Source organism: Monodon monoceros, unplaced genomic scaffold (assembly GCF_005190385.1).
Source record: "Monodon monoceros isolate NGI ecotype Baffin Bay Population unplaced genomic scaffold, NGI_Narwhal_1 Super_Scaffold_1, whole genome shotgun sequence".
In the NCBI taxonomy this organism is placed as follows: domain Eukaryota; kingdom Metazoa; phylum Chordata; class Mammalia; order Artiodactyla; family Monodontidae; genus Monodon; species Monodon monoceros.
Genome location: NW_021703765.1, coordinates 67,739,769 through 67,763,855, shown reverse-complemented (window position 1 = coordinate 67,763,855; position 24,087 = coordinate 67,739,769). Strand labels below are relative to the sequence as shown.

Here is a 24,087-nt window from a genome sequence, read left to right as displayed (position 1 = left end):
ATCCATTTCGCCCGATGACTTGGCCTCGGCAGTCAGCAGACTAGTTGGTTTTCAAGTTGAAACAGGAGAGGTTCGCTGATTACAGACTCTGAATTTCCCACATCCGTCTCCCTGGGAGGTTCCTGCTGAGCCTGAGGCGTGACCCCAGGCAGGTGGGGGTGGGACGCGGAGGGCAAGGGGCACAGTGGAGGGAGGCAGTAGCGGCAGGTCCCCGGCACCACAGGCCTCACCTGTCTGTTGATGGTTTTCTTGCTCTCAGCTGTCCTCGCCCTGTCTAGCTAACTCATCCTCTAAGCTGCCCTTGCTTTCCACCCCCGTCTTTCCTCTGCAGATGGTGAGAAAGCTTTCAGAGCCCTGCATGCCAGCCTCCTTATTCTCTGCGTGACCTTGGCAAACCGCCCCCCCCCGTGACGTGGGGACACCCACACAATTGCTCGTCGTTCTCTGAGCGTTAAGACGTAGCGATGCCACCACTGGCCAAGCCTTTCCTCTCTGCCAAGCTCATTCGATCCTCACAACAGCCCTGGGAAGGGGACTACGGCTGCCCCCATTTTACCCGTGGGGGTCAGAGAGGTTGAATAACTTGCTGAAAGTCACACAGCCAGTGAGTGGTAGAGCTGGGATTCGAACCCAGGCATCCTGGCTCCAGAGCCTACTTTCACTTTCATGATATTATGGATCTGATGCATCTCAGGTCCCTATTTCCTCTGCTCACCTGCTTGGTCCTGGCTCAGAGCCACCTGTCCCTGAGACCCAGCATCCTTCCCTTCCCTGTCCTCTGTCCGCCAGGAGGCTTCTCGCGGATCGAGACTGTAAGACCTCGTTGCTCCCTCCGTGTGACGTTGACGTGGGCCAAGGTCACCCAGGCACAACCAGGAGGGGACATCTGGGCTCTTCTCTCTCAGCTCGTGTGGCCTAAGGGCCTCACCTGAGAACCCAAGACTTGGCTGCCTAGTTTTGTGGTCTCCCAGCTGCATGACCTTGGGTGGGTCTTTTTGCTGTTCTGGTGAGAGATGAGTTTCCTCATCTCTAAAAGAAACGTTCACCACGTGCCTGGAATGGCCCAGACATGGACATGGGTAGCATCTCCATGTCTCACAGATACACAGGTGCCTCGTCCCCTCTCCTCCCAGGGACGCTGTCATCCCGGCCCACTAGCAAGAAGCAGCGCTCGGGCGACGCTCCTGTAATCTCCTGGGATCGTGTGCCCAGCCATTTTCCTAGGTGTCTTTATGAGCTGACAAGCTCGCCTCCTGGGCGAACACCCCCCTCACCGTCCCACGGTGTGTTATTTCCTCTGACAGTCCACCGACCTCCTGCCTGGGGCCCTGCCTCAGACCATTTCTCACCTTGTCAGCACCAAGATGGGGATTTCACAGCGGGCTGTTTCAACCCAGGGCACCTCTCCCCCACCTCTCCACGTCGCCCCCTCCCTCGTCAGCTGGGCTTGCTTCTTTGGCTTTCTTGGTCTTTGCTCGCTCGCTCTCTCTCTCAAATTGGAGAAGACTCAAAAGTCAGTGTGAAGGCACAGATTTACAATACCGTGAATGGACAAGCTGGTCTGCTATGCGGAGCTGAGCGCGCCCCTGTGACGGGGAGCAGCCCTGGTCCCCGCTGGCTTTCACTGGGGCGGGCAAACAGAGCCCCAGAAAGATCACTGGCCTGGGAGCGGGGCAGACCGGGGTTCCCCTCCTTGCAGCCTTGAGTGACTTCAGTGGCCTCGATTTCCTCATCTACAAAATAAAGAAAAACAATCCCAGGCTCAGAGAGGGACTGTGAACCGTTTCCGGTCCCACAGCTAGTGGGTTGCGTGGGGAGCTGGGAATTGTACTTAGATTGACCCTCAATTCTTAGTTTTCACCCCTTCACGCTCTCATCAGTTGGTATATACATGTTTCTTAAAAGACAGCAGTCAAAAAAGAAACTTGACATAATTAGAGCAGCTCAAAAGAAAAATCCTATCCATAACCCCTCTTTGCTCCCATCCATAAATATTCTCAACTCTCCAAGTGTTTTCCCAGCTGCATGTGTGCTATGCGCACGTAGACTTGGGCACGATATTCTCTGTCCTCTTCTGCTTGCTTAATGGTATTTCACAGAAGGCGTTCCATACTGCCACCATCCTTATTTCTAATGTTGACGTCTGCCTAATAGCATCAAAGTGACGCGCTGTGATTTCCGTAACCAGTCCCAGTTGCCAGGTGACAAGGCGGCTCTCAGCCTCTCGTGTCATCAGTAGCACAGCCCCAGGCATCCCTGGTTACAGAGCCTTGCTCTGTGTTTTAGTTTACACCCCATGGGATTAATTCCCAGAAGGTGGGTTTCTGGGTTTAACCCAGGGTTTCTCAGGCTGGACACTGTTGACATTTGTGTGAAGTAATCCTTCATGGTGGAGGTTGCCTTGTGCGTTGTAAGATTCTGGGCAGCGCCCTTGGCCTCTACTCTGCTAGATGCCATCAGACTCCCAAGTGTGACAACCAGAAACGCCTCTGGACGTCGCCTGATGTCCCCTGGAGGGCAAACTCACCCTCAGTTGACAGTCATTGTGTTAAAGGGGAGGAGCGTGGGAATAGCGTTACAAATGAAAGTCAGAGATTTTCCAGGGAGTCTGGACAAAAATCCAGTCAGGGCAGAAAGTAACGGGATGAGCATGGAGAGTCAGATGCACCAAGCTTGGGTTCCAGCTCGTGTTCCAGTTCGAGCTTGCGGTCCCCCAGGCCTCATTTCCTCATCTGTGAAATGGGATCAGTAATAAAGAGCCACGTGCCAGACTTGTGAGGAGTGAGTGAGGCCAGGAGCGTGAAACGCTGAGCACAATGCTGGGCATGGAAAGGTCTCAGTGAGCACCAGCGGTGCTGGCCGGCTCCGCGGGGAGCCCCACTGGGGTTTCCATCTTTGCCTTTTGCTGCCTTTGAGGATGGAACGTTGGGGGGGGTCTAGGTGACAGAGCTGTGAGGGACCCGTTCTTGTTCTGCCCTCCCCCCAATCTCCCGCTCCACATCCATCCCTGGGACAGAGACTCCGCTTCCAGAACCAGCCTCCGCAACTCTCCTGGGAAACATACATTGACTCATCCATTGACCCATCTATCCAGGGTGTCCACTTGGGGCCGGCACCCCCCATGTGGGTGAGTGAGCTCTGTGCGGGGCCGTGCCCTGGAGCCCCCAGGCATCCACTTCCTCCTCTGTAAAATCCAGAGCATCTGAGGGTCCACGAGCCTGTCCATAGAGAGAGCCCCTCGTGGGCACGCGCCACGTCACAGGGTCCCAGTGAGCGCCAGGCCCCTCCCCAGAGCTCTCGTAGGCGGGTGGGGGTCTCGCCCAAGGCCAGCGTGTGCTGTGGCCTCTGTCTCCAGGAGAAGTACGTGGAGGAGCTCGCCGCAGTGAGACAGACCCTCCAGACAGACCTGGAGACGTCCATCCGGCGGATCGCCGACCTGCAGGCAGCCTTGGAAGAGGTGGTATCCAGCGACAGCGACACGGAGAGGTAAGCTACCAGGAGGCGGCTGGGGCTGGGCGTGGCAGGTGGGCTGCACCCTGGGGAGCTCTGCAGCCTCCGGTGGGCAGTGCTGCCCCTCTCAGGTCTGGGGGTCCGGGGACTCAGGCGCGCCGGGGCGTGGGAGGAATAACTGGCCGCCTCAGGCGAGCAGAGGCAGGATGCTTCTCCGCTGGTGGTGACGTCTCCGTGTTACCGCCAAACGCCTAGAGCCCGGTTTGCCGAGCCTTTGGGGAGACGGTCTGGAGGAATGGCTGCAAAGTGTCCTCCAGTGTGTGATCTCGGGCAGGTCACACATCCAGTCTGGGCCTAATTCCCTCATCTGTAAAGTGGACATAGCACTACCGGGCAAACCACATGAAATGGCCAAGAGTTGACCCCTTTTGACCTATAGAGGGGACGTTCCGTATACTCCACTCACTCCCCGCCTTGTCGCTTGTGAGTGAGGTTGGAGTGAGTCACTAGGTGACCAGCGTCGGGGCGTGTAAGTGCTGCAGGAGTGTGGCCGTGTCTGCACAGGGTAATGAGTGTAATTTCACAGAGGCAGCAGCTGGTCAAGGGTGCAAGGTTAGAGCGCTGGCCCTCAGCTTCAATGTCAGGGCTTCTCTCCTCCCTCAGAGGACAGATAGGCCACCTCCCGCTGCCTCCAGCCAAGTCTCAGGCTGCACAGGCCACGAGTGGGCTGCCCCGCTGGGAGTGGTTGGAGGTGTCCCGGCGGGCACACAGTCCTGGCTGTCACCCTGCGGATGGCCCGTGGCGTCCTGTCGCCCTGAGCTCCCTCTGTAGCCTTGACACGTTATGTCTCTGGAAATCATAGCTGCCCATCTTGCTGTGGCGTGTCCACCTCCATCTCAGCCTCTGCAGCAAAGCCTGGGCGACAGGGAGAGACGTTTTCTTTGTGCAGACAACGAGACGGTGAGGGGCGGGATGCCCCGAGTTACCCGTCAGGTGTGGTTCCTCCCGGGACCAGCCAGCCACCTCTTACTGGGGTGTGGGCAGGGCCAGCTGCCGACTGGCAGGAGGTGTGGGTGAGCCGGGCAGCAGGGGAGGAGAGAGAGTTGTGTGTGGGCTGTGGTCCAGCCCGTGGGAAGAACCAGGCATCTGTGTTAGAGCTGACCACGCCCAGTCCAGAAAAAAGACTGGAAGGAAACACACCAACGTTCTAATACATTGGGAAGGCATTACTGGTGACCTAAATTTTTATTTTTTTCAGGCTTATGTAGATTTTCTCAAATTTCTGCAACGCGCATGCACACACGTCCCTAGCTGTACTAGCGTCCTCTTTGGGAGATTTCGCTCGTATGAGTCATGTACTTTATACCCCAATAGGAGGCCGTGAGCACATTCTCTCCTTAATGCAGTCCTGGGCTGGTGACAGCTGCTCGGCAGCGTGTAGCCTCTGACTTTCCCATGAAGATGTTCATTCTCAGCATCAGTGTGACAGAGACCCAGTGGACTTGCCATGTTCTAGCCTCTAAATCAAGGGCTTTATCTCAAACGTCCTCAGTTTGTGCAAAAATGGCTCCCACGCAGACATTGTAAGGATTTCTCCCACGCCCTGCAAGTTTCCACAGCTGCCAAATTGCTGGTGAAACGGCTAATACTGACGCTGCAGCCGCTTCCAGCTCAGGGTCACGTTCCTGAGCCTCCTGAGAACCCCCTCCGCCTCCCCTCCTCCAGTTTTATTAGTGTCATAACAGAACTAACATCTGTAATTACAAACCCCTGGCGTCAGTATTACCCGCTCGATGCTTGGCTGGCCTCTCCATTAATAGAAATGCTAGGACTTTTGCATTAATCATAATGGGAATTAATGGCTGTATATACTAGTATTTTGTGTTCTTTTGTGTGTGTGTGAATGAGCAAAACTTTTAAACCATTTTTACTTGCATAGCAATAGATTGCTTTTCTAATAAACAATAAAAGTTCTAAAAATAACAAGATTGGAAAGAGGCAGAGAGTCTGGGCTTGGAGGTGCAGGGACACGCTGGACAGAAGGTGTGACAAAAAACAAGGAGCAGGTTCTCACCTGGCGCATGAGGTCCTGGCAGTGAGGCCACAGGTGGTTACAGACATCACTCTGGTCTCTGTTTATAGGGGATCCCCTTAGGCCTTAAAGGGACCCTGCCTGCACCCTCCTTCTAATAGGAGATATTTTTATCTGTCTTTGCTCCAGGTGACAAGCCTCGTGCTCACCCCCTGGTTCCCATCCAGCTCTTCTGAGCTCTAGTCCCTGGGCCCCCAGGGATCCAATCTGAACCCTAGCTTTCTGTCTGCATTTTCATGATCTTTTGTCTCTGGGGCTTTACATCTTCGTCTCGGCTGGACGTCTGGTGCCTTTTCCTCGTCCGAATCTCCAGCGTCTGCCCAGTACCTGACTCACACTTCCCGACACTGGAGGGGCCCTCACCTGCGTCTCAGGGTTGTGCGAGGGGTGAAATGATCATAGAACCCCAGGTGTGAAGAAATGCATCTTGTACCTGGAAGAGCCCAGGCGATGCATGGGGTTCTTGCAACTGGAAGTGGAGGCAGCTTGGGGAGGGCGCAGGCGCTGCGTTTCAACCAGCCTGATTTCCAGTCAGGGATCCAGCGGTATGTCTGCATGACCTTCTGTGAGTTATTCAACCTCTCTGAGCGTCAGTCTCTTCATTTGTAAGACGGGTTGATAATAAGAAGTAAGTGAAAAAATCCAACCCAGGTTTAGTACCTTTTATCTGGCAGGGGCTCAGCCGTCATTAGTTCCATTCATTCATTCATGGGACTGATTCTGCCTGTTCCACACCAGACACTGTGCCGAGTGTCTGTCTTATTCCACTTGCTTCTTGTTATCATGTTTCTCCATCTTAGAGATACAGGGAGATTGAGTAACTTGCCCGAGGTCAGGCGGAAGTTAAATTCCTGAGGGAGTAGTGAGGGAGGAGAGCACAGGAATGGTCTCTGCCTTCGTGGACCCACATTGTGATGGGCGAGCGTGTGTGTGTGTGTGTGCGCGTGTGTGTGTGTGCCCCCACCCATGAATACAGTGGACAGACTGACGAATAAAATGCTGGGATACAGTAGGAATTACGAAGACAGAGAACGCAGAGCTCTGATGAATAACACGGGAGGTAGACATGGCCTCTCTGAGAGGAAGAACTGAACTGAAACCTGGATTAAAAGAAGGAGCCAGGGCTTCCCTAGTGGCGCAGTGGTTGAGAGTCCGCCTGCCGATGCAGGGGACACGGGTTCATGCCCCGGTCCGGGAAGATCCCACATGCCGCGGAGCGGCTGGGCCCGTGAGCCACGGCCGCTGAGCCTGCGCGTCCGGAGCCTGTGCTCTGCAACGGGAGAGGCCACAACAGTGAGAGGCCCGCGTACCGCAAAAAAAAAAAAGAAGGAGCCAAATGCGGGAGCTCTGGAGAAAAGTGAGTCAGGGCAAATGAGGAATGTTCTAGGAAGTGAGGGTTGACCAGTGTGCCCGAGTGAGATCAGTGGGAAAGAAAGGCTCTCTTCCTCTTGCTACTTCCCTCTCTCCCACCTGTCTTCCCCTTTCGAAGTGGCCCGTGGAAGCCCACCGTGTCCCCGTGAAGCGCCCCAGAACCCCGGGCAGGATTGACGGGCACAATCTGTGGGTCCACCGTGGAATGAGAACGTGGGGCTTCTTGTTCAGAATCGGTTCGGAATTCCAAGGCAGTCACAGCAGAGTGTCACACCAAGCACAGGCCCCTCTGGGCACGGGCTGTAAGCCTGTGAAGCCAGCCCTGAGCCCAGGGTGGTTTTCGGAAAGCGTCTCCTAATGCTCAGTAGGCCTTGGTCCTGACTCGCTGTCTTGTAACTTAGATTTGAAACTTCCACAGAGCGTGGGTTTCAATAATAGCATAGGAGTGGGGGGAAACTGGGAAAAAGTGGCCACAGAGAAGCCTCAGCACTTCTCAAGTCTCAATTTCAGAGGATTAGTGTCGTGCAAACCATGCTGTCTGGCCGCAGCGCAGCTAAGTTGGTTATCAACAATACAAAGAAATACAGTGCGCCACTGGGTTCTAGAGCCGCGGGCAGAGCAGAGCCCCAGTTCCTGCCCCAGGGCCAGCCTGAGCTCCTGCCCATCCTGACAGCTCAGCCCTGCACTCCCCTCTTAATTGCCTCATCGCCTGGGTAAAGAGGGTTGGATTGGAGCCTGAGGGATTGGGCCGAGGTCTGTCTCCAAACTGAGCTCTCAATTAGGATTCAAACCCACCCTGGGAGAGAGAGAGCGAGCGGTGCTTCAGCTGGAGGTGAGTTTCTTTGGGAGACTTGTTCAAATTATGAAAAGTCGCATTTCCCCATGTTGGGTATTAGATCCGAGTGTAACGGGCCTTCCAGGCTGGAAACGTGGCTACGTGCTCAGAAAGCCAGGTGGCCAGTGCGGCAGCATTTAAACACGTACCCGCCTACACCGGGCCCCTGGTGGTGTAACTTAGACTGTGGCGTCAACCTCCTTAGATTAATGGAGGAATGCTTTAAGCTGTTCCCCCAGGCCTGGAGCCGGCTCATTACTCATGGAGGGAGGGGTGCATCAGCTGACAGCCCCATCTATTCCTGGCCCAAGGTCTGCAGCTGCTCTGTCATCACCCTGGCTGGGAGTTTGTGGGGGGCGGAATGTGGAGAGGTCAGTGGATGACCCCTGACTCCTGGGTCAGCCAAGAGTATCTCCACGCCAGCTGGCCCCATCTGAGATGAAGGCCCTGGAAAGGAGTCCTCTGTTGCTGTGTTGAGTGTAAGTTGTACATTTTCCAACATACATCCTTTTAACTTGGCTGAAACAAGGCTGCGGCGGGACAAGTAGAAAGACCTGGGTCTAACCAAAGATTGCCGCTGCCACTGAGGGCATAATTCTGAGTTAACTTACTCATCAGTGGGCCCAGGCTCTGGTCAGACTGTAACGGTCCCTGCTACGCAGTAGGACGGGCTCTGGGACTGCCCGCGTCTCTTTTCCCACAACTCTCTTACCTCCTAATTTTGCTTAGAAGGAAGAGCTTAAAGCACTTCTCCATTATTCTGAGACATCCAAGTTACATCACAGGGCCCTCATGCAGAATAGCACATTTAAATGATGCCACAGAGGACACCTGTCTTTCTAAGCATCTTTCTAGCTTGGAAGGCCTGGATACCCAGCTAGTGGGGTTCGTGGGGAATGAGGGCTCCAAACTGCTTTATCCACTCCGGCATTACAGGGCATCATGCTCATTGTGCTAATAGTCTTTCCTGAGCACTTACTTTGTGCCAGGCCATGCAGCCTACCTGTCTCACATACATAGTTCTCACAACAACTCTCTGAGGTTGGTAACCATTATCACCCCCGGTTTACAGAAGAGGAAACTGGAGCTTAGAGAGGTCAAGAAACTGGCCCCAGCTCACACAGTAAGTGATGGGGCCGGGATTTGATTTCCAGGTTGACCCCATCACACACACCTCCAGTGACTAAGCTCTGCTGTCATGTCAGACGTACTCCATCTTTCCCCTTTCTGTTGTCAAGGTCTTTGTTCTCTGCCAAGGAACTGGCCTGTCATTCTGGTGAACTTGTGTCTGTCACTGTGATGTGGTGCCAGTGCATTCATGTGTTACTTCCCAGGCAATGTTTGCATTCAGGCTGGAGTTGTCTAGCGAAGACTCCCCTGAAAGGAATACAACAGAAGACATTTAATTACTTCTCTTGCTCATCAGCAATCCCCCTGTCCACAAGTGCCTGGCCCAACTTCCTCTTGAAAAGTCACATGCACCAAGGCAAGAGAAAGAACCACTGACCACATGTCAGGAGATGAGGGGAAAACCAGGCACCACATATCATGTTCCAGTGCTGGCTGCACTGCCAAGGAGATCAGGACCATGGACAGGTCACCTGCCCTTCCTGGGCCCCTGCTTGCCCACCCAACAGATAAACAACATCATCACCATCATCACCATCATCGATGAGAACCTCCCATGTTAGGGCAGGAGGTATGGTCGCGAACAGGCAAACGTGGATCTGCTTCATGGAGCTTGAAGTCCAGAGACTCTTTCTTGTGGTGGAAGGGTCAGTGGGTTTTAAACTCCTTTAAGAAGAATCCCCTCTTTTACACCAAAGCAAACTCCTATAGAAAATTCTAGCTTAGGTTGAAGTACAGCCGTCCTCTGATCGGAGTGAGAGAGGACCTTTCCCCATGGGTGGACTCAGTGTTTGAATTTGCTCCCTTCTGAAAGGGCTCTTTCCCCCCAGACTAGAGACTCATTTACTTTGAGATGTCCAGTTGTGCCAGTTGAATTAACACCAGCCTGCACCTTGGTTAGTTGCATTGTGCTCTGCAGACAGTCCTGTGCCGGGTTCAGTTAAAGATCGAACCAATGAAGTGGGTGAGGAAGTATGCCCAGCTGCCCAGACCTTGTCTCCTACAGAGTTCAAGGCCAGTTGCCTTAGGATTATGGAGACATTAGCTTGCCCAGGCACCCACCAGGATCTCTGGGCGCACCCTCTTGTAATCAGGGTCATGGACTCCTGGGGTGGGAAATGGGCCTGAAGCCCCTCCCTCTCTATCATCATGCCTCAAGTCCCACCCCCACTGCGGCCCGTGTTTGTCCTTCCTCCCTGTTTGCGGGCACGAGAAACCTTGTTCCAGGTACAACTCACCCTCTCTGTTTTTAAGGCGCATGCCACACAGTTTTGAACGCTACGGCTTGGGCCGCAAGACCCTTCAGTTCTTTTGTCTTTCTATGAGCGTTTCAGAAGATGTAGCCCTGTTCACGCAAACCCCTCCCTCTGCTTCCCAGGACCCTTGCCTACCACATTTTAGCTTCGTTGGTCAGCTGGAACCAGTGTCCTTAACTGGGGTCTGTGAACTAGTAGGTCGAGGGAGGGGGTGTCCACACACGAGTTCTAGAGATTATACTCTGAACCCTCAGATACTGCACTAAAATTTGGGTCTGTGTTTGTGCATTTGGGGAAATGGAAGTTCCATGGTCTTCATAAAAGATGCTCATAGGGACTTCCCTGGTGGTCCAGTGAGTAGGACTCTGTGCACGCATGCCGCAGCTAACAGTCTACATGCCACAACTGAAAAGGAAGATCCCGCCTGCTGCAGCTAAGTCCTGGTGCAGCCTAAATAAGTAAATAAAAATAAATCTTTTTTAAAAATGCTCATAAAAGGCCCAGGACTCCTGCTCTAGGGGCCTAAGTGCATCCTCTCCATTGCACATAATTTTTAAGCATCCAAGCATCTTGGCTCAAACGCCTCATTTCACACGCCGGACACCCCAAACAGGGAAGAGAGGAGGCCAAGGCCACACAGTGAGAACACGAGGATTCAGTTGCCTTTCCTCCCAGTCTGGTGTTCCTTCTGCAGCTCCAGTGCATAGAGCCTTAGAAGAGACTCAGGCCACCAGCAGGAATAAAGCTGGTTCTACTCACACTGTCCACTTCAGTTAAAGTTTTTAAGTATTTTTAAATAGTTTGTTTAAAAGCCGAATCAGAAAAAATTTATATAGATCCTCAAGAAGATTTAGGGTCACTCACAAAGATACTTTTATTCTATTGCAGGGGTTTTCTATTGCTGTCATAGCAAATTAGCTCAAATTTTATGGCTTATTAACTTACAGTTCTGTTCATTAGAAATCCAGTCTAATCTCCCTGGGTTAAAATCAAGGTGTCAGCAGAGCTGTGTTCCTCTGGAAACTCTAGAGGAGAATCCGTTTCCTTGCCTTTTCCAGCTTCTAGAGTTTACCCACATTCCTTGGCTTGTGGCCCCTTCCATCCTCAAAGCCAGAAATGTTGCATCTCTGACTCTTCTTCCATAGCCACGTGTCCCTCTGACCACATCTGGGAAAAGGTCTCTGCTTTTAAGGATTGGAGTCATTAGACTGGGCCCACCCCAATAATCCAGGATAACCTCCCTGTCTCAAGATCCTTAACCTTAACCACATCTGCACAGCCCTTTTTAACATGTCAGGAAACACAGTCATAGGTTCTTGGGATTAGGGATTAGGATGTTCACATCTGTGGGGTCATTATTCTGCCTCTCAAGGGGTCGTTCACAAAAGGTGCTTTTTGTAAATACTGGAGAGGTCGACAAATTTGTCTTTAAAAGGCCAGATAGTAAATATTTCAGGCTTTTCAGACAATGTGGTTTCTGTTGCAACTACTCTGCTCTGCCACCGTGGAGCAAAAGCAGTCGTGGACAGAATGCAAATGAGTGGGGGTGGCTGTGTTCCAATAAAACTTTATTTATAGGAGCAGATGTGTAGGTTAGATTTGACCCATGGCCGTCATTTACAGACCCCTCTTCTAGTGGATTCACCAGGCATCCTCTGAGAGAACTGCTCTAGCCTTTGCCCTGGGGCTAAAGGGACGAATAAGATGTGTTCTTGGCCTGTGAGGGACTCTTTCAGTCTGGTGGGGATGAATAGGTGTTAGTAGAGACCCCGAGAGTGACTGACCCTTGAGGGTAGGGACCAAGGAGCTGCAGGTGCATCCTTCAGAGGAAGTGACCAGGGTTTCTGGGAAGGGATTGCCCAGATTTCACTGAAAAATAAAGCTGGGAGGTCCCAGCCTGAGGAACCAGGGTTAAAATGACGGCTCAGGTGTCTGAGGTTTGTGGTTTGGGTGTCTACACCCGTACACTGAGTGGTTGCACTCTGGTTAAGAGCATGAGCTGAGTAGCTCTTACAGACCTGGGGGATTCAAAGCTGCGTGACCTTGGACAAGGGTGTCAGCTTCCTCAGCTCCAGGAGGGAGACTGGCAAGGTGGTTAGTGGGATCGAGTGTAATGCGTATTTGTTGAATCAAGGGATGCTCTCAAGAGAGTAGCTACTATTGTAATTAGCTCAGAGTTTCCCAGAATGCACTGGGAAAGCCGACCACCGCATCCCCGTGTCTGATTTGCAAGCACTCGCAAAGAATATAGAGCAAATGCTCATTGACAATTATGATGCTATTAATAGCAGTACTAGTTGTACTAAAACAAGAGGAGTGGTAATGGTTGCTACCCTTTAATTAACATTGCTTATTTGCCAAGAACCATGCTGAGATCTTTATAAGGGTTATCTCAGTCTGCTCCACAACTCTGGGGGAGAAGGCGATTATTAGCTACATTTTACAAAAGACCACAGGAGGCTCAGAGAAGACAAGTGACTTGCCTAAGATCACACAGTGGCAAAGGTTGGAGGTGGGACTCAAACCCAAGTTTATTTAACGTCAAAGACTGGGTTCTTCCCCAGCCCCTGGCAGCACAAGGATAACAGACTCTTTCTTGTGCCTTCTTCTAGTGTCCAGACAGCAGTGGATTGTAGCGGCAGTGGCAGAAAAGAGATGTAAGTTAACCCTGAGTAGAACTGAGCCAATTACACCAAAGCCCAAGACGAGCCCCTGGCCTTCTGTGTCCAGTTTGCAGAAGAAACATCCACACCCACCTGGAGAGTTATCCGCAGTGCCCACGAGAGCTCTTACCCCATGGCCATAACATGTAGCCCCGGGGGTACTACTGAACCGTCCAACTTCTCGCAGACAAAGAGAAGCCCATGACTTGCCGTGCCACCGTCCTCAGACACCGTCAGTGGCTCCCCGTTGCCTCAGAAGAGACTTTTTAGACTGACATTTGAGCCCTGCACATTCTGACCCTTACTTCCCCCTCCACCTGGGACTCCTGCTTTCCATATCGTCCGTGCCTTACGTACCTATGTGTGTGCTGTTCCTTCCAGGCCTGTGTAGCCAAGCCCTAACCTTCAAACAAGATGTAGCTCAACTGCCACTACTTGATTCCTTCCTTTATGCCTCCAAGAAGCAAATCAAGGCTCCCTCCTTGTCCTCCTTAGAACCTACCTTGTCTTTATCTACAGCACTGATAATTTTCTTTTATGGTTATTTATATAGATGTCTACTCTGCTAAAATGGGGTGTTGAGGGCAGGGTCAATGTTGGGTTCATGTTTATAGTTCCTTCCCATGGTGCCTGGCATAGAGTGCTCTATAAACAAACAAACAAATTTGTGTAGATATCAATGTATAAATTTATTATATATTATATATAATATATATTTGAGTGAATTTATCAACCAGAAAATAATCATTGAATACCCACAGCAATGAGAGGCCCACACAGGCCTTTCCCTGTGCTGCTTTCAGAAATAGGGGGCCTACAATTAAGTCTCTGTCCCCAAAGACATTCCAGCTTAGGTAGGCGAGGAGTTAAGGCCTTCACACTTGACATATTCCATGACCATATCATTTGGTATGAAATTCAGTGCCAAACTTTACTCCAAAATTAGAGATACCTCAGCATCTATATTAGAGTGCTTATCTTCCCAAGGAAGAGCAGTGGTTATCAGCACGGGCGTTGGAATTGGGTGACCTTAGTCAAGACCCAAGCTGGCATCCCCAAATCCCGTTACTCTCATCTATGTAAGAGGTGCAGCACTGGCTCCCATCGCTCAGGGACAGTATTGTGAGCACTGGTTAAAGTTATGCATGTCAGCACTTAGCACAATGCCTGGCTCATGCTAAGGGGTGACTATCTAGTTATTGCTGTTACTGTAGTTGTCATCATGTTGACGATATCTTGCATTCTGGTTCTAGAGATAACGTCTCCATCCTCAGCTCCCAGCCAGAGGGCAGTCTGCAGTCCTGGTTGAGTTGTACTCTGTCCCTGGCCACAGACAGGGTGAGGACCCCCTCTCGACAGTCAGCCATCAGCAGCTGTACCCTCAGCCCCAGGTAAGAGTATCTCCCTGCTGCCTCTGGATGACCAATAGCTGAAAGAATCTCAGGCTTTGAAGGTTGCTGTTCAAGTCTTCCATTTCCTCTGTCCTAGACAAGGACAAGCATGGTCCAGTTTGAGGTATGACCCTGCCACTTCCTAGCCGTGTGACTTTAGGCAGACCAGTTACCCTCTCTGAGCCTTCACTTCCTCACCTGTAAAACAGGAAATAAAATTGTGTTTACTGCTCCAAACAGGTGAAATGATGAGAATCTAATACAGCCCTCCCTAAAGCACAGTTTTCCAGATGATTTTAAATAGCAGGGGGTGAACATTTTAAAAACTAGCTGTGGGTTTATTATAGTTGTTTTCTATCTAAGGCAAATCCCACTAGTTTTCCACTTATAGATAGTTTTGGACTTAAAGTTTTCTCTATAAACATATTTACTTAAAGTTTTTTGGTTTTGTTTTTCTTTTAATGGGGAGTCCATATAAAAACTGTTAGGCTGGATGATTTCCTCCTCAGAAATTTCAGCTTTGTTTGAATGTCAGAATTTTATATTTTTTTCCTACCATAGAAGGAGACAAATTCAGCCACAGCCTGAGATGGGACCCTCACAAATCTATAGGACTGGCAACAATGTTGCTCCAACACATGGGCCCCAGGGCTCAGCCTTCGCTGTAGGACTTCAATCCATCTTTCCTCTTGCTTTTCAGCTCCATTCTGCTCAGCTTGTGTGGTTTTCCTTTTCAAGGGCAGCCCTCTTGTAATTAGGAGCTAATGGCCACAAATCAGAAATTATGGATTAAGCAGATGCGTAATTAAGATGAAAGGCACACAAATGCTTGTGTGATAACAGAGGAACCAATGTGGTAAGATAGAAAGAAAAATCACAAAGTAATGGCGCAAACCCAGACAACCCCTTCCTGACTTGAAACGTGTTTGCTCTGAAGCAGGGAGTTGTCTCTACAAAAAGAAAGGGGTGGAAGTTCACTCCAAGCTTTCGGGCATATTCGGGAAATGGAAAATATCTGGCACATGTCTGCTGATAATCTTAGGCTGAAAGGTTTGATGTCGAAAATATCAAAGGGAGGCTCTGAGAATGGGGTGCATTGGGGGAGTTAATTAAAGCAAGCTTATCTGATTACCGCCCTTAATTAAAAACAAAGACCTGTGTGGAGAAAGAGTCATGTCCTCCATGAACTCAAATGATGAGGACTTTTTCTCTCCTGATAACTGAATACCTCTGTTTTCCCCCATCAGCCAATGTATAAGGCAGCAGAAGCAGAACTGGAGGAATGTGAGAGCTCATTAGCATAGTACCCAAGTTTCACAACTATAATTATATTAGGCTGCATGGTAAGGAATTATGCCCTGAGTTGCTTGGCACCCGTGTGAGTGGGAGGTGGGAGGCCGCAGTGGTTTCAGTACACGGACTGAAGTCACAGCATCTGGCCTCCAATCCCACATTCGCTCCTCTGAAGCTGTGAGATTTGGGGCAAATTTTTGTTGTTTTTTTTTAATAATTTTTATTGGAGTATAGTTGATTTACAATGTTGTGTTTCAGGTGTACAGCAAAGTGAATCCGTTATACATATACATGTATCCACTCTTTTTTGGGTTCTTTTCCCACATAGGTCATTACAGAGTATTGAGTAGAGTTCCCTGTGCTACACAGTAGGTCCTTATTAGTCATCTATTTTATATATAGTAGTGTGTATATGTCAGTCCCAATCTCCCAATTTATCCCCCCCCCCCACACCATTCCCCCCTGGTAACCATAAGTTTGGGGCGAGTTGCTTAACTTCTCTGTTCGTGTTTTCTTGTGAGTAGATCATTGTCAGGGTTAATGAGAGGATGCACTCAGAGCCCTAGAAAGAGCTCAAGAAAATTAGCTGCTTTATTAGTGTTGGTACATATTTGATGCCCAGAGTAGCCCCAGGAGACTGATGTCATTACCCCCATGTCGCACAAGAGGGATCTGAGGCCCAGAGGTTAGGGAACAACTGATTGAGGCAAAGACGGCCACACCCCAGTTCCTGTAGCTGCGCCTCGGGCAGCGCCTCCAGGCAGCCCTCTCTAGAGCCTAGTACCCCTTTTCCTGCCTGCTCCCCCTCCAAGTCCTCAGGCTTGTCCAGCTGCAGTTCAGAGCAGAGGGGCCTGCACCAAGGGCAGCAGTGGGGCAGGAGGCAAGAAGAGACCATAAGCTCCTTGTCAGTTTTCTTCATGTTGGTGTCCCTTGGGCTGGCACACAGATGGTGCTCTATAAATGTTTGTTGAATGAATAGCTGACCATAACATCAACACTTGAGCAGAAATACTAACTGTAATTGGTCACAGCTCATCATTGACTGTGACTCAGGGTCAGAAATTTGCTCCATGTCATTCAGCAAGTAAGTGAAAGAGGCAGGATTTGAACCCAGGTTTGAACGCCTCCGAAGCCTGTATTTGTGTTTGCCACACTGCCATGACTCTGACTTTTATCCAGGAGGTGGATCGCTCACCTGGCAGAGTTTACTGGCAAAGAGCTGGCCTGTTACTAATATTAAAACTGTATAAGGATCCTTATTCAACATTCAACATCCATTCAAAAGATGTTTATTAAGTGCCTACTGGGTGCCAGATTCCATGGCATTAAGCCCTGAAAATTTTAAGCTTTGTCCTTGGAATACGTTTACAATTTAAAGGTTCTAGAACTTCTGAGTTCGAAGGGACCACCAGATTATTTAGTCCAATTCTCTCATTATATAAATGGGAAAAACTGTGGTCTGCAGAAGGAAATATCTTACCTAAGCTTATAGTAAGGACTAACCCAGAGTTCAGGTTCCTTGACCTCCAGCTTTATAATCTGTAAATCCTTCTACCTTTTAAGAACTTAGAATATATCTGAGAAGGCTACAGTCCTCCTGGCTACCACCCTAACCTCAGTTCCCTTCCCAAAGGTATCCATCGTCTTCAGTTTGGCGTGTATCCTTCCACATCTTTCTCTGTGTATTTATAAACATACATGTACTTGTAGGAAATACATAGCATTTTTGTGGGCTTTTAAAACACATAAATGGTATGATGTTATTTTATGTATATTATGCTCTAAATTCTTACGAAGTGCTGCTTTCCCTCAACAATATACCATGGAGATCTCTCCCTATCAGTCCACATAAGTCTATCTCATTCTTTTACATTCCTGCAGAAGAACTTTAAATGATGCCATGGGTTTACTAAACTGCAGTCTTCTTGTTTCACTTTTAGTTGAGTTCAGGATATTTGCCATTAACCTGTAAGCCTTTTAAAAAAAAAAAAGCACACGTCCTTATGCACACGGACAAATGATTCTCTGGGTCAAAGGGAATTTGCATTTTAAACTTGACTAGATGCTACCAGATCATCCGGGCATTGTTTGTGCGAGGAGGCAGGATAGCATACAAGGCTCCTGTGTGCTCCCGCACCCCCCGTATTCCCTGGCCCATCACAGGGCTCAAGATATGAGTCCCTTGGGCATTCCCAAACTTGACTGAGAAAGAAGGTCACTCTAAAAAGAGGAGAGAGAAAGCAGTCTTCTGCCAAAAAAATAAAAGCATTTCTTGTATTATTTATAAGGGGATGTCAGCTCAAGAGAAATACACCTAAAGCTTTATGATTTCCAGCCCAGGAATCATGCAGCTGCCACTGATAAATGCAAGAGCTACTGGTGACGGAGATGCTAAATTACCTCCGTGGCCCCCGGGGAGGGAGTTTATGGGCTTGATGGTGGCAGCCACGCTTGGCTCAGGATTCTCTCTTGACGGCCGGCTGCAGGTGGTACCAGGGCATCCAGGGCTGCTATGCTCTCCCCGGCCCTGCAGGGTGCCTGGCCTCTCCCTCCTGCCCTCCAGGCCATTGCCCTGCCGGAAGAGTGCTCCAGGAAAGGCTTCTCTCCTCTCCCCTCTGGGCCTCACAGCACCTCAGGCTTTCCAAGGCAGGTCCAAGCCCCATTTCTGTCTAGACCCCCATCCCCACGTCCCACAGAACCCCAGCCTTGGTCACTCACACAGTTCTGCAGGGTCCACGCACTGATGGGCATTAATTGAACCAGCTGTTCAGATGCTGATGTCTTATCAGTGGTCCGTTGTTTCTTTCATTTTACTGGACAGTTATTCCAAACCATCCTGACTTTCCTCCAGCCCTGATTCCTCACTCTATGGAGACACCCTAGACTCCTGGTTCATTCAAAGAAAAGAAAATCATGGCCTGAACTTCTGTGGTGTCTATAAATCCATCTCTCTCTGCCCTCATCTTCCCTCTGGTCTCAGAAGATAAGATCCAGTCCTGTTCAAGTCGCATCCATATCCCGCTGTCCCTTCTCCCCTGCAGCGTGCCCAGCATCCCCTCTGTCTCCTGCATCCTCAACTTCTGCCTTTGTGGTTGTCCTTTCTCCACAGGTTATAAGCACCTTTGGGTCCTCCCCGTTCTAACTGTGTCCTCACCCATCACCTTTCCCTTCCCTTTGGAGCCAAGCTTCTTCAAAGCAAGGCCCACATGCACCGTCTTCACTCACCTCACGTTTCTGCCTCACTTTCCTCCAGCCCTGAGCCTGCCCCCGCCACTGCACTGAAACTTTTCTCACCGTGTCAGCGGCTCCCAAAGGGACACACCAGGGGACGTTCTCCAGTCTTGATCTTTTTCTGGACTTCTCTCCTGCACTGGCCTCTGTCAGACACTTCTCAGAACTCCCTGCCTGCCCGGCCTTGTAGCTGTTTCTGCTCCTTGGAGCTCCCCAAACTTCTCCCCAGCCCCGCCAGTGCTGGGGATCACGGGATGCTGCTCTCACCGGCTGTTTTTCTCTCCACCTGGTCCCAGGCAATCCTGTTGTGATTTTAACTCCCTCACCGTAAGCGGATGACCCCCAGATCTAGCCCTCCAGCTCTTAGTTCTCCCAGGTTTCAAACGCATATATCATATCTAACCGCCTACCTTTAGAAGCTCGCCACCTGGATGTCTCCCTGGTGTCTGAACCCAGCGTATCCAAGGGGAGACTCCTCCCTTTCCCCCACCAATGTCATCAGTATCATTTGGTGGTTCTGTCATCCACAGAGCCACCCAAGCTGGCGCCCTTGACTCATCTGAGACTCTCATCCCTCTCGCTCATCCCCAGTCAGCTGATCCCTAAATCTTGTTTATCCTGCCCCTCCCCCTTTAAGCAAATGCTTTTTTTTTTTTTTTTTTTTTGGGCTGGGCTGCGCAGCATGTGGGATCTTACTTCCCCAACCTGGGATCGAACCCACGTCCCCTGTAGTGGAAGCGCGGAGTCTTAACCTCTGGACCACCAGGGAAGTGGCCAAGCAAATACTCTTGACCCTTTCTACTTCTCTCCATCCTCACTGTCAGCACCTTGAAGTCAGGCTACCATCATTTCTGTTCTAGACTCTGGCAAAGACCTTCCGACCCCACCCTCCTCTAGTCCCTCCTCTGAGCTTCAGCCAGGATGATCTGTCTCAAATGAAAATCTGCTTTCGGTGGCTTCCCGTCACCTACAGCAGGAGTCAGCCAACTACCACCCACAGGCAAACTATGGCCCTTGACCTGCTTTTGTAAATGAAGTTTGATTGGACCAACAGCCATGCTCTTTTTTTTTTTTTTTTTAATTTTACATGTTCTTTATGACTGCCTTTGCATTATGATGGCAAAATCGAGTAGTTGCAACAGAGATCGTATGGCCCCAAAGCCAAAAATATATGCTATCTGTCCTTTATAGAAAACCTTTTGTGACCTCTGCCTTACAGGATAGAATAGGATGGAATTTAGGCACCTTAGTGGGCTTCCCGTGCCCTCTGTGACCTGGGTCTTGTCTGCTTCTCTGGTCTCATTTCCCTGTATCTCTTCTTCATGCTTTGTGCCCCGAACGGTTTATGCTGCTCCCTCAAACGCTGTGCTGTTTCCCACCCTTGGTCCTGTGTCCATGTTTTCGCTCTGACTGGACCTCCTTCCCATGTTTCTTAACCTCATGAACTCTTATTTGTTTTTTGTTTTGTTTTGTTTTAATTAATTTATTTATTTATTTATTTATTTATTTTTGGCTGTGTTGAGTCTTCGTTTCTGTGTGAGGGCTTTCTCCAGTTGCAGTGAGCGGGGGCCACTCTTCATCGCGGTGCGTGGGCCTCTCACTATCGCGGCCTCTCGTTGCGGAGCACAGGCTCCAGACGGGCAGGCTCAGTAGTTGTGGCTCACGGGCCCAGTTGCTCCGCAGCATGTGGGATCCTCCCAGACCAGGGCTCGAACCCGTGTCCCCTGCATCGGCAGGCAGACTCTCAACCACTGCGCCACCAGGGAAGCCCATGAACTCTTATTTGTGACTCAGCACAAGTTTCACCTGCCTCAGGAGACTTCGTTGACTCCCTGGCTGGGTCACATGCCCCTCTGCCGTGGCTCTGCAGACCCCACGATTCCCTCTCCCATAGCACTTTCCATAATACGTTAGGATCATACGTTCGGGTGTCTGTCTCCCTCATTAGGCTGTGAACCGTTTAAGGACATAAGCTTTCTCTTTTCCTTCTTACCTCAGCACCCACCACGGTGTCTAGCACATAGTAGGTGCTCAGTAAACATGCATTGAGCAAATAAATGACCAGTGGATGGAAGTTAGATGGCCTCTCTAATCACTCTGATAGGGTGATTAGAAGGATGATGCTGATATGAAGAGCCAAGTGTGGCTTTGCCAGACGGGGTAACTGTCTTGTATCACAGAGCAAGTTGCTAGCAGCATGGAACAAGAATTTTTGGAATATAGTGGGGGAACCTGATGGTCTGGGGCTCCTTCTGTTGGGGGAGGGATGGGGAGTGTTTGGGATCCCCATTTGGTAGCCTTGGGAAGTCCAAATAAAATTGTGTGTATCCTGGTCAGAGACTTTATTTATCCCTCAGTTTCAATGACCGATCTGTCACCACATAATTAGAGATGCTGTGATTTGAATTTATTACCAAACATGGCTCTGCACTGTTGCTATTGGACTTGTACCATATTGCAGTGTGAGCGTGGAGATATTGTATAAATTATTCCCACTCACATAATCATCGTGATTTTAATTACTGTGTAATCTTCGCTAATTACTGTTGTACGTATCGTTTGCTTTGGTACTGATTTAACACAACTGCTTTTTCATTTGGCTAAACGACGGCATTACAACTTTTCCTTTTTCAGGGAAAAATTTGCTTTCTGTAAACATTTGCAGCCCCATACTCTTGGCTTGTGGTTCTTAGTTTAAAAGCAAAAGAGGGACTTCCCTGGTGGCACAGGGGATAGGACCCCGTGCTCCCAATGCAGGGGGCTGGGGTTTGATCCCTGGTCAGGGAACTAGAGCCCACGTGCATGCCGCAACTGAGAGTTCGAGTACCCCAACTAAGGCGCCCAAGCCACAACCAAGACCCCGCGCCGCAAACGAGACCCAGCTCAACCATATAAATAAATTTTTTAAAAAAAAGCAAAAGATTTAGACACCACCATCCTCCTTTGATCAACCCCCGTGGATTTTTATGTAGGATAAGGCGGGCTTGAATCAGTAAAAAGGTCGAGACTATAGGGGGTTTTTCGTTTGTTTTTTTGTCTTTTTTTGGCTGCGTTGGGTCTTTGTTGCTGTGGGCTTTCTCTAGTCGCAGTGAGCGGGGGCTACTCTTTGTTGCGGTGCGCGGGCTTCTCACTGCGGTGGCTTCTCTTGTTGCGGAGCCCGGGCTCTAGGTGCAAGGGCTTCATTAGTCGTGGCACGTGGGCTCAGTAGTTGTGGCTCGCAGGGTCTAGAGTGCAGGCTCATTAGTTGTGGCACGCAGGCTTAGTTGCTCTGCGGCATGTGGGATCTTCCCGGACCGGGGCACGAACGCGCGTCCCCTGCATCGGCAGGCGGACTCTCAACTGCTGCACCACCAGGGAAGCCCCAAGCTCAGGATCATTTTAATCCATCCTGAATGTACTTAATGAATGAGCCTCTCACGAAACTGGTTTTATGTCTTCCTAGGACAAAAGGGTTATTTTCAGTTTTATCAGTATTAAGAAGATTAGTGGGCAAGATGTGGAAACTGGAAGCATGGAAATTTTCAATGCAAACATACTAACCGTGGACCCAAGGCCTGAGCCAGTGAGGAGCCGGAGAAGACTGGCTCTGTCCGGGGTTTATCTTTGGAGCCAGCATCACTCTTGGACAGGCTTCCATGGGAAGGAGGGCTGTTTTCTATCCAGAGCTCCAGGTCTTATATGATGGATCTGCAAATCTTTCTGGAATTTTGAGGCTCACCTAAGTTAGACGCAAGTTTGCATAAAACCATTTGGATTAATCACGGATAGTTCAGGACATTCTTGTAGTGTCTGTGGTTCTCTAACTGAGCTAAACTTTTGTTAAGTAAACTTATCAAAACATACATACTGGAAACTGCATCTTTTGAAATTTTCAAAAATTGGTCATACCTTTGTAATAACTACGAAAATTGAAACCAGACCGTTGCTAGCCCCCTAACACCTTCTCGTATCTGGTCCAGTCGTGACCTCCTCCTTACTCAAAGGTAACCACCATCCTAATTTCTGCTCTGAATTTAGATAAGCCTATTTTCTGAACTCTCCAATGCCTTTAAGTTTAAATTTAGCTTTTCTGTTTTTCCTAAGTAGCAGTTTTCTCTGATACAAACTAGACTATCAAGCTGGATGCTGAGTGAGACTTTTCTACTCCTTTTGCTCAGTAAACATTTCTTCCTTAGTTTCCGTGCCCAGGAGGACATGCAGGGTCACTCGTACTTCCCTCCAGTCATACGTTGGTGAACTGCCTTCCCCTCTAGACTATAAGCTCCCTGAAGGCAAGGTTTATTCACCTCAGTGTCAGCAGCAGCTGGCGTCACGGCACTCCACAAGTGATCCTGAATGGCCAGAAGCAGGAGCGGATGGATGGTAACTTCCACTCGCCTAAGGATGCATTTTTATGATGAGCTGGGTGCTCTTATGAAGAAGTCAGAGATTTCATGTGCTTATTGCCATTGTACAGTACTCAGCTGAGCTAATGTCTACGCATAGAAAGCGAAAGAAAGCATTGAAAATTTATTTAAAATCTGTTGAACCCAAGTTGAATCTCTAATCCGATTTGATTATTTTACATACCCAGTTCGTTCTTTCAGGACATTGTGGAGGTTGTATCAGAGGGCAGGCTCAAGTTTGAGAGCCAGTACTTTCCCGTCTCATCAGATTGTGAACCCCGGAGGCTCTCTCCTTCTCTGTTTTTCCAGGGGGACGATGAGGGGTTCAAACCAGATGTGGTTCCAGCTCCCTCTCAATTCTGAAGTTGATAAAATTCTCTAGAAATAAAACCAGGCTTTGGATTGGGTTTCGACATAGGAGGAATCCCCTCTAGGTTGTGTACTGGAAGTTGGTTTTGAATCTCTTGGTTTTAATCTCAAAGAAGTGGGTTTGGCTGACCCATAAGTGGGGCTGCTGGGGTCTGAATGAAGCAGCCAGATGAGGCAGATGGAGCCTTTTGTCCCCTCTTTCTTCATTCCCACAATCCCTCATCTTTCTTTTCCTCCATTCCTTCACTCTTTCCACTCCACGAACTTCCCTTAAGGGACTCTTCTAGATCCTGGGAATTCACAGAAGAAAAATACAGTCTAGTTCAGAATTAACAGTCTTGTTGGGAGTTATAAACAAGCAAGCAAACAATTAGAGGATAGAGGCTGGAGGAGCACAGGGGTTGTAGGACCAGAGGAGACCTCTAGCCCAGCCTGGGAGGTGGGCGAAGGCTTCTGGAAGTGGCTGCGGTGGGGCTGAACATTGAAGGGCGAGTAAAAATGTTTGCTTTTCTTTTCTTTTTTTTTTTTAATCAGTCAATAGAATCACTCGTAAAGTGTCCTTTCCTTCCCCTTTCCCTCTCTCTCTCTCCTCCTTTCTCCTTCTTCTTCTTCTTTTTTTTTTT

The 24,087-nt window shown here is 49.7% G+C and overlaps 1 protein-coding gene across 3 annotated transcripts in view; it reads left to right on the top strand.

Moving 5' to 3' along the window:
- The window catches only part of MYO18B (myosin XVIIIB), a 212,530-nt gene that overhangs the window by 176,014 nt on the left and 12,429 nt on the right, over positions 1–24,087 (top strand). For all 3 annotated transcript variants that reach the window (XM_029224307.1, XM_029224312.1, XM_029224320.1), the window contains 3 exons: positions 3,356–3,486; positions 12,745–12,789; positions 14,049–14,186. In XM_029224307.1, coding sequence (XP_029080140.1) covers positions 3,356–3,486; positions 12,745–12,789; positions 14,049–14,186 — 314 coding nt within the window. The remainder of the gene's footprint in view (positions 1–3,355; positions 3,487–12,744; positions 12,790–14,048; positions 14,187–24,087) is intronic.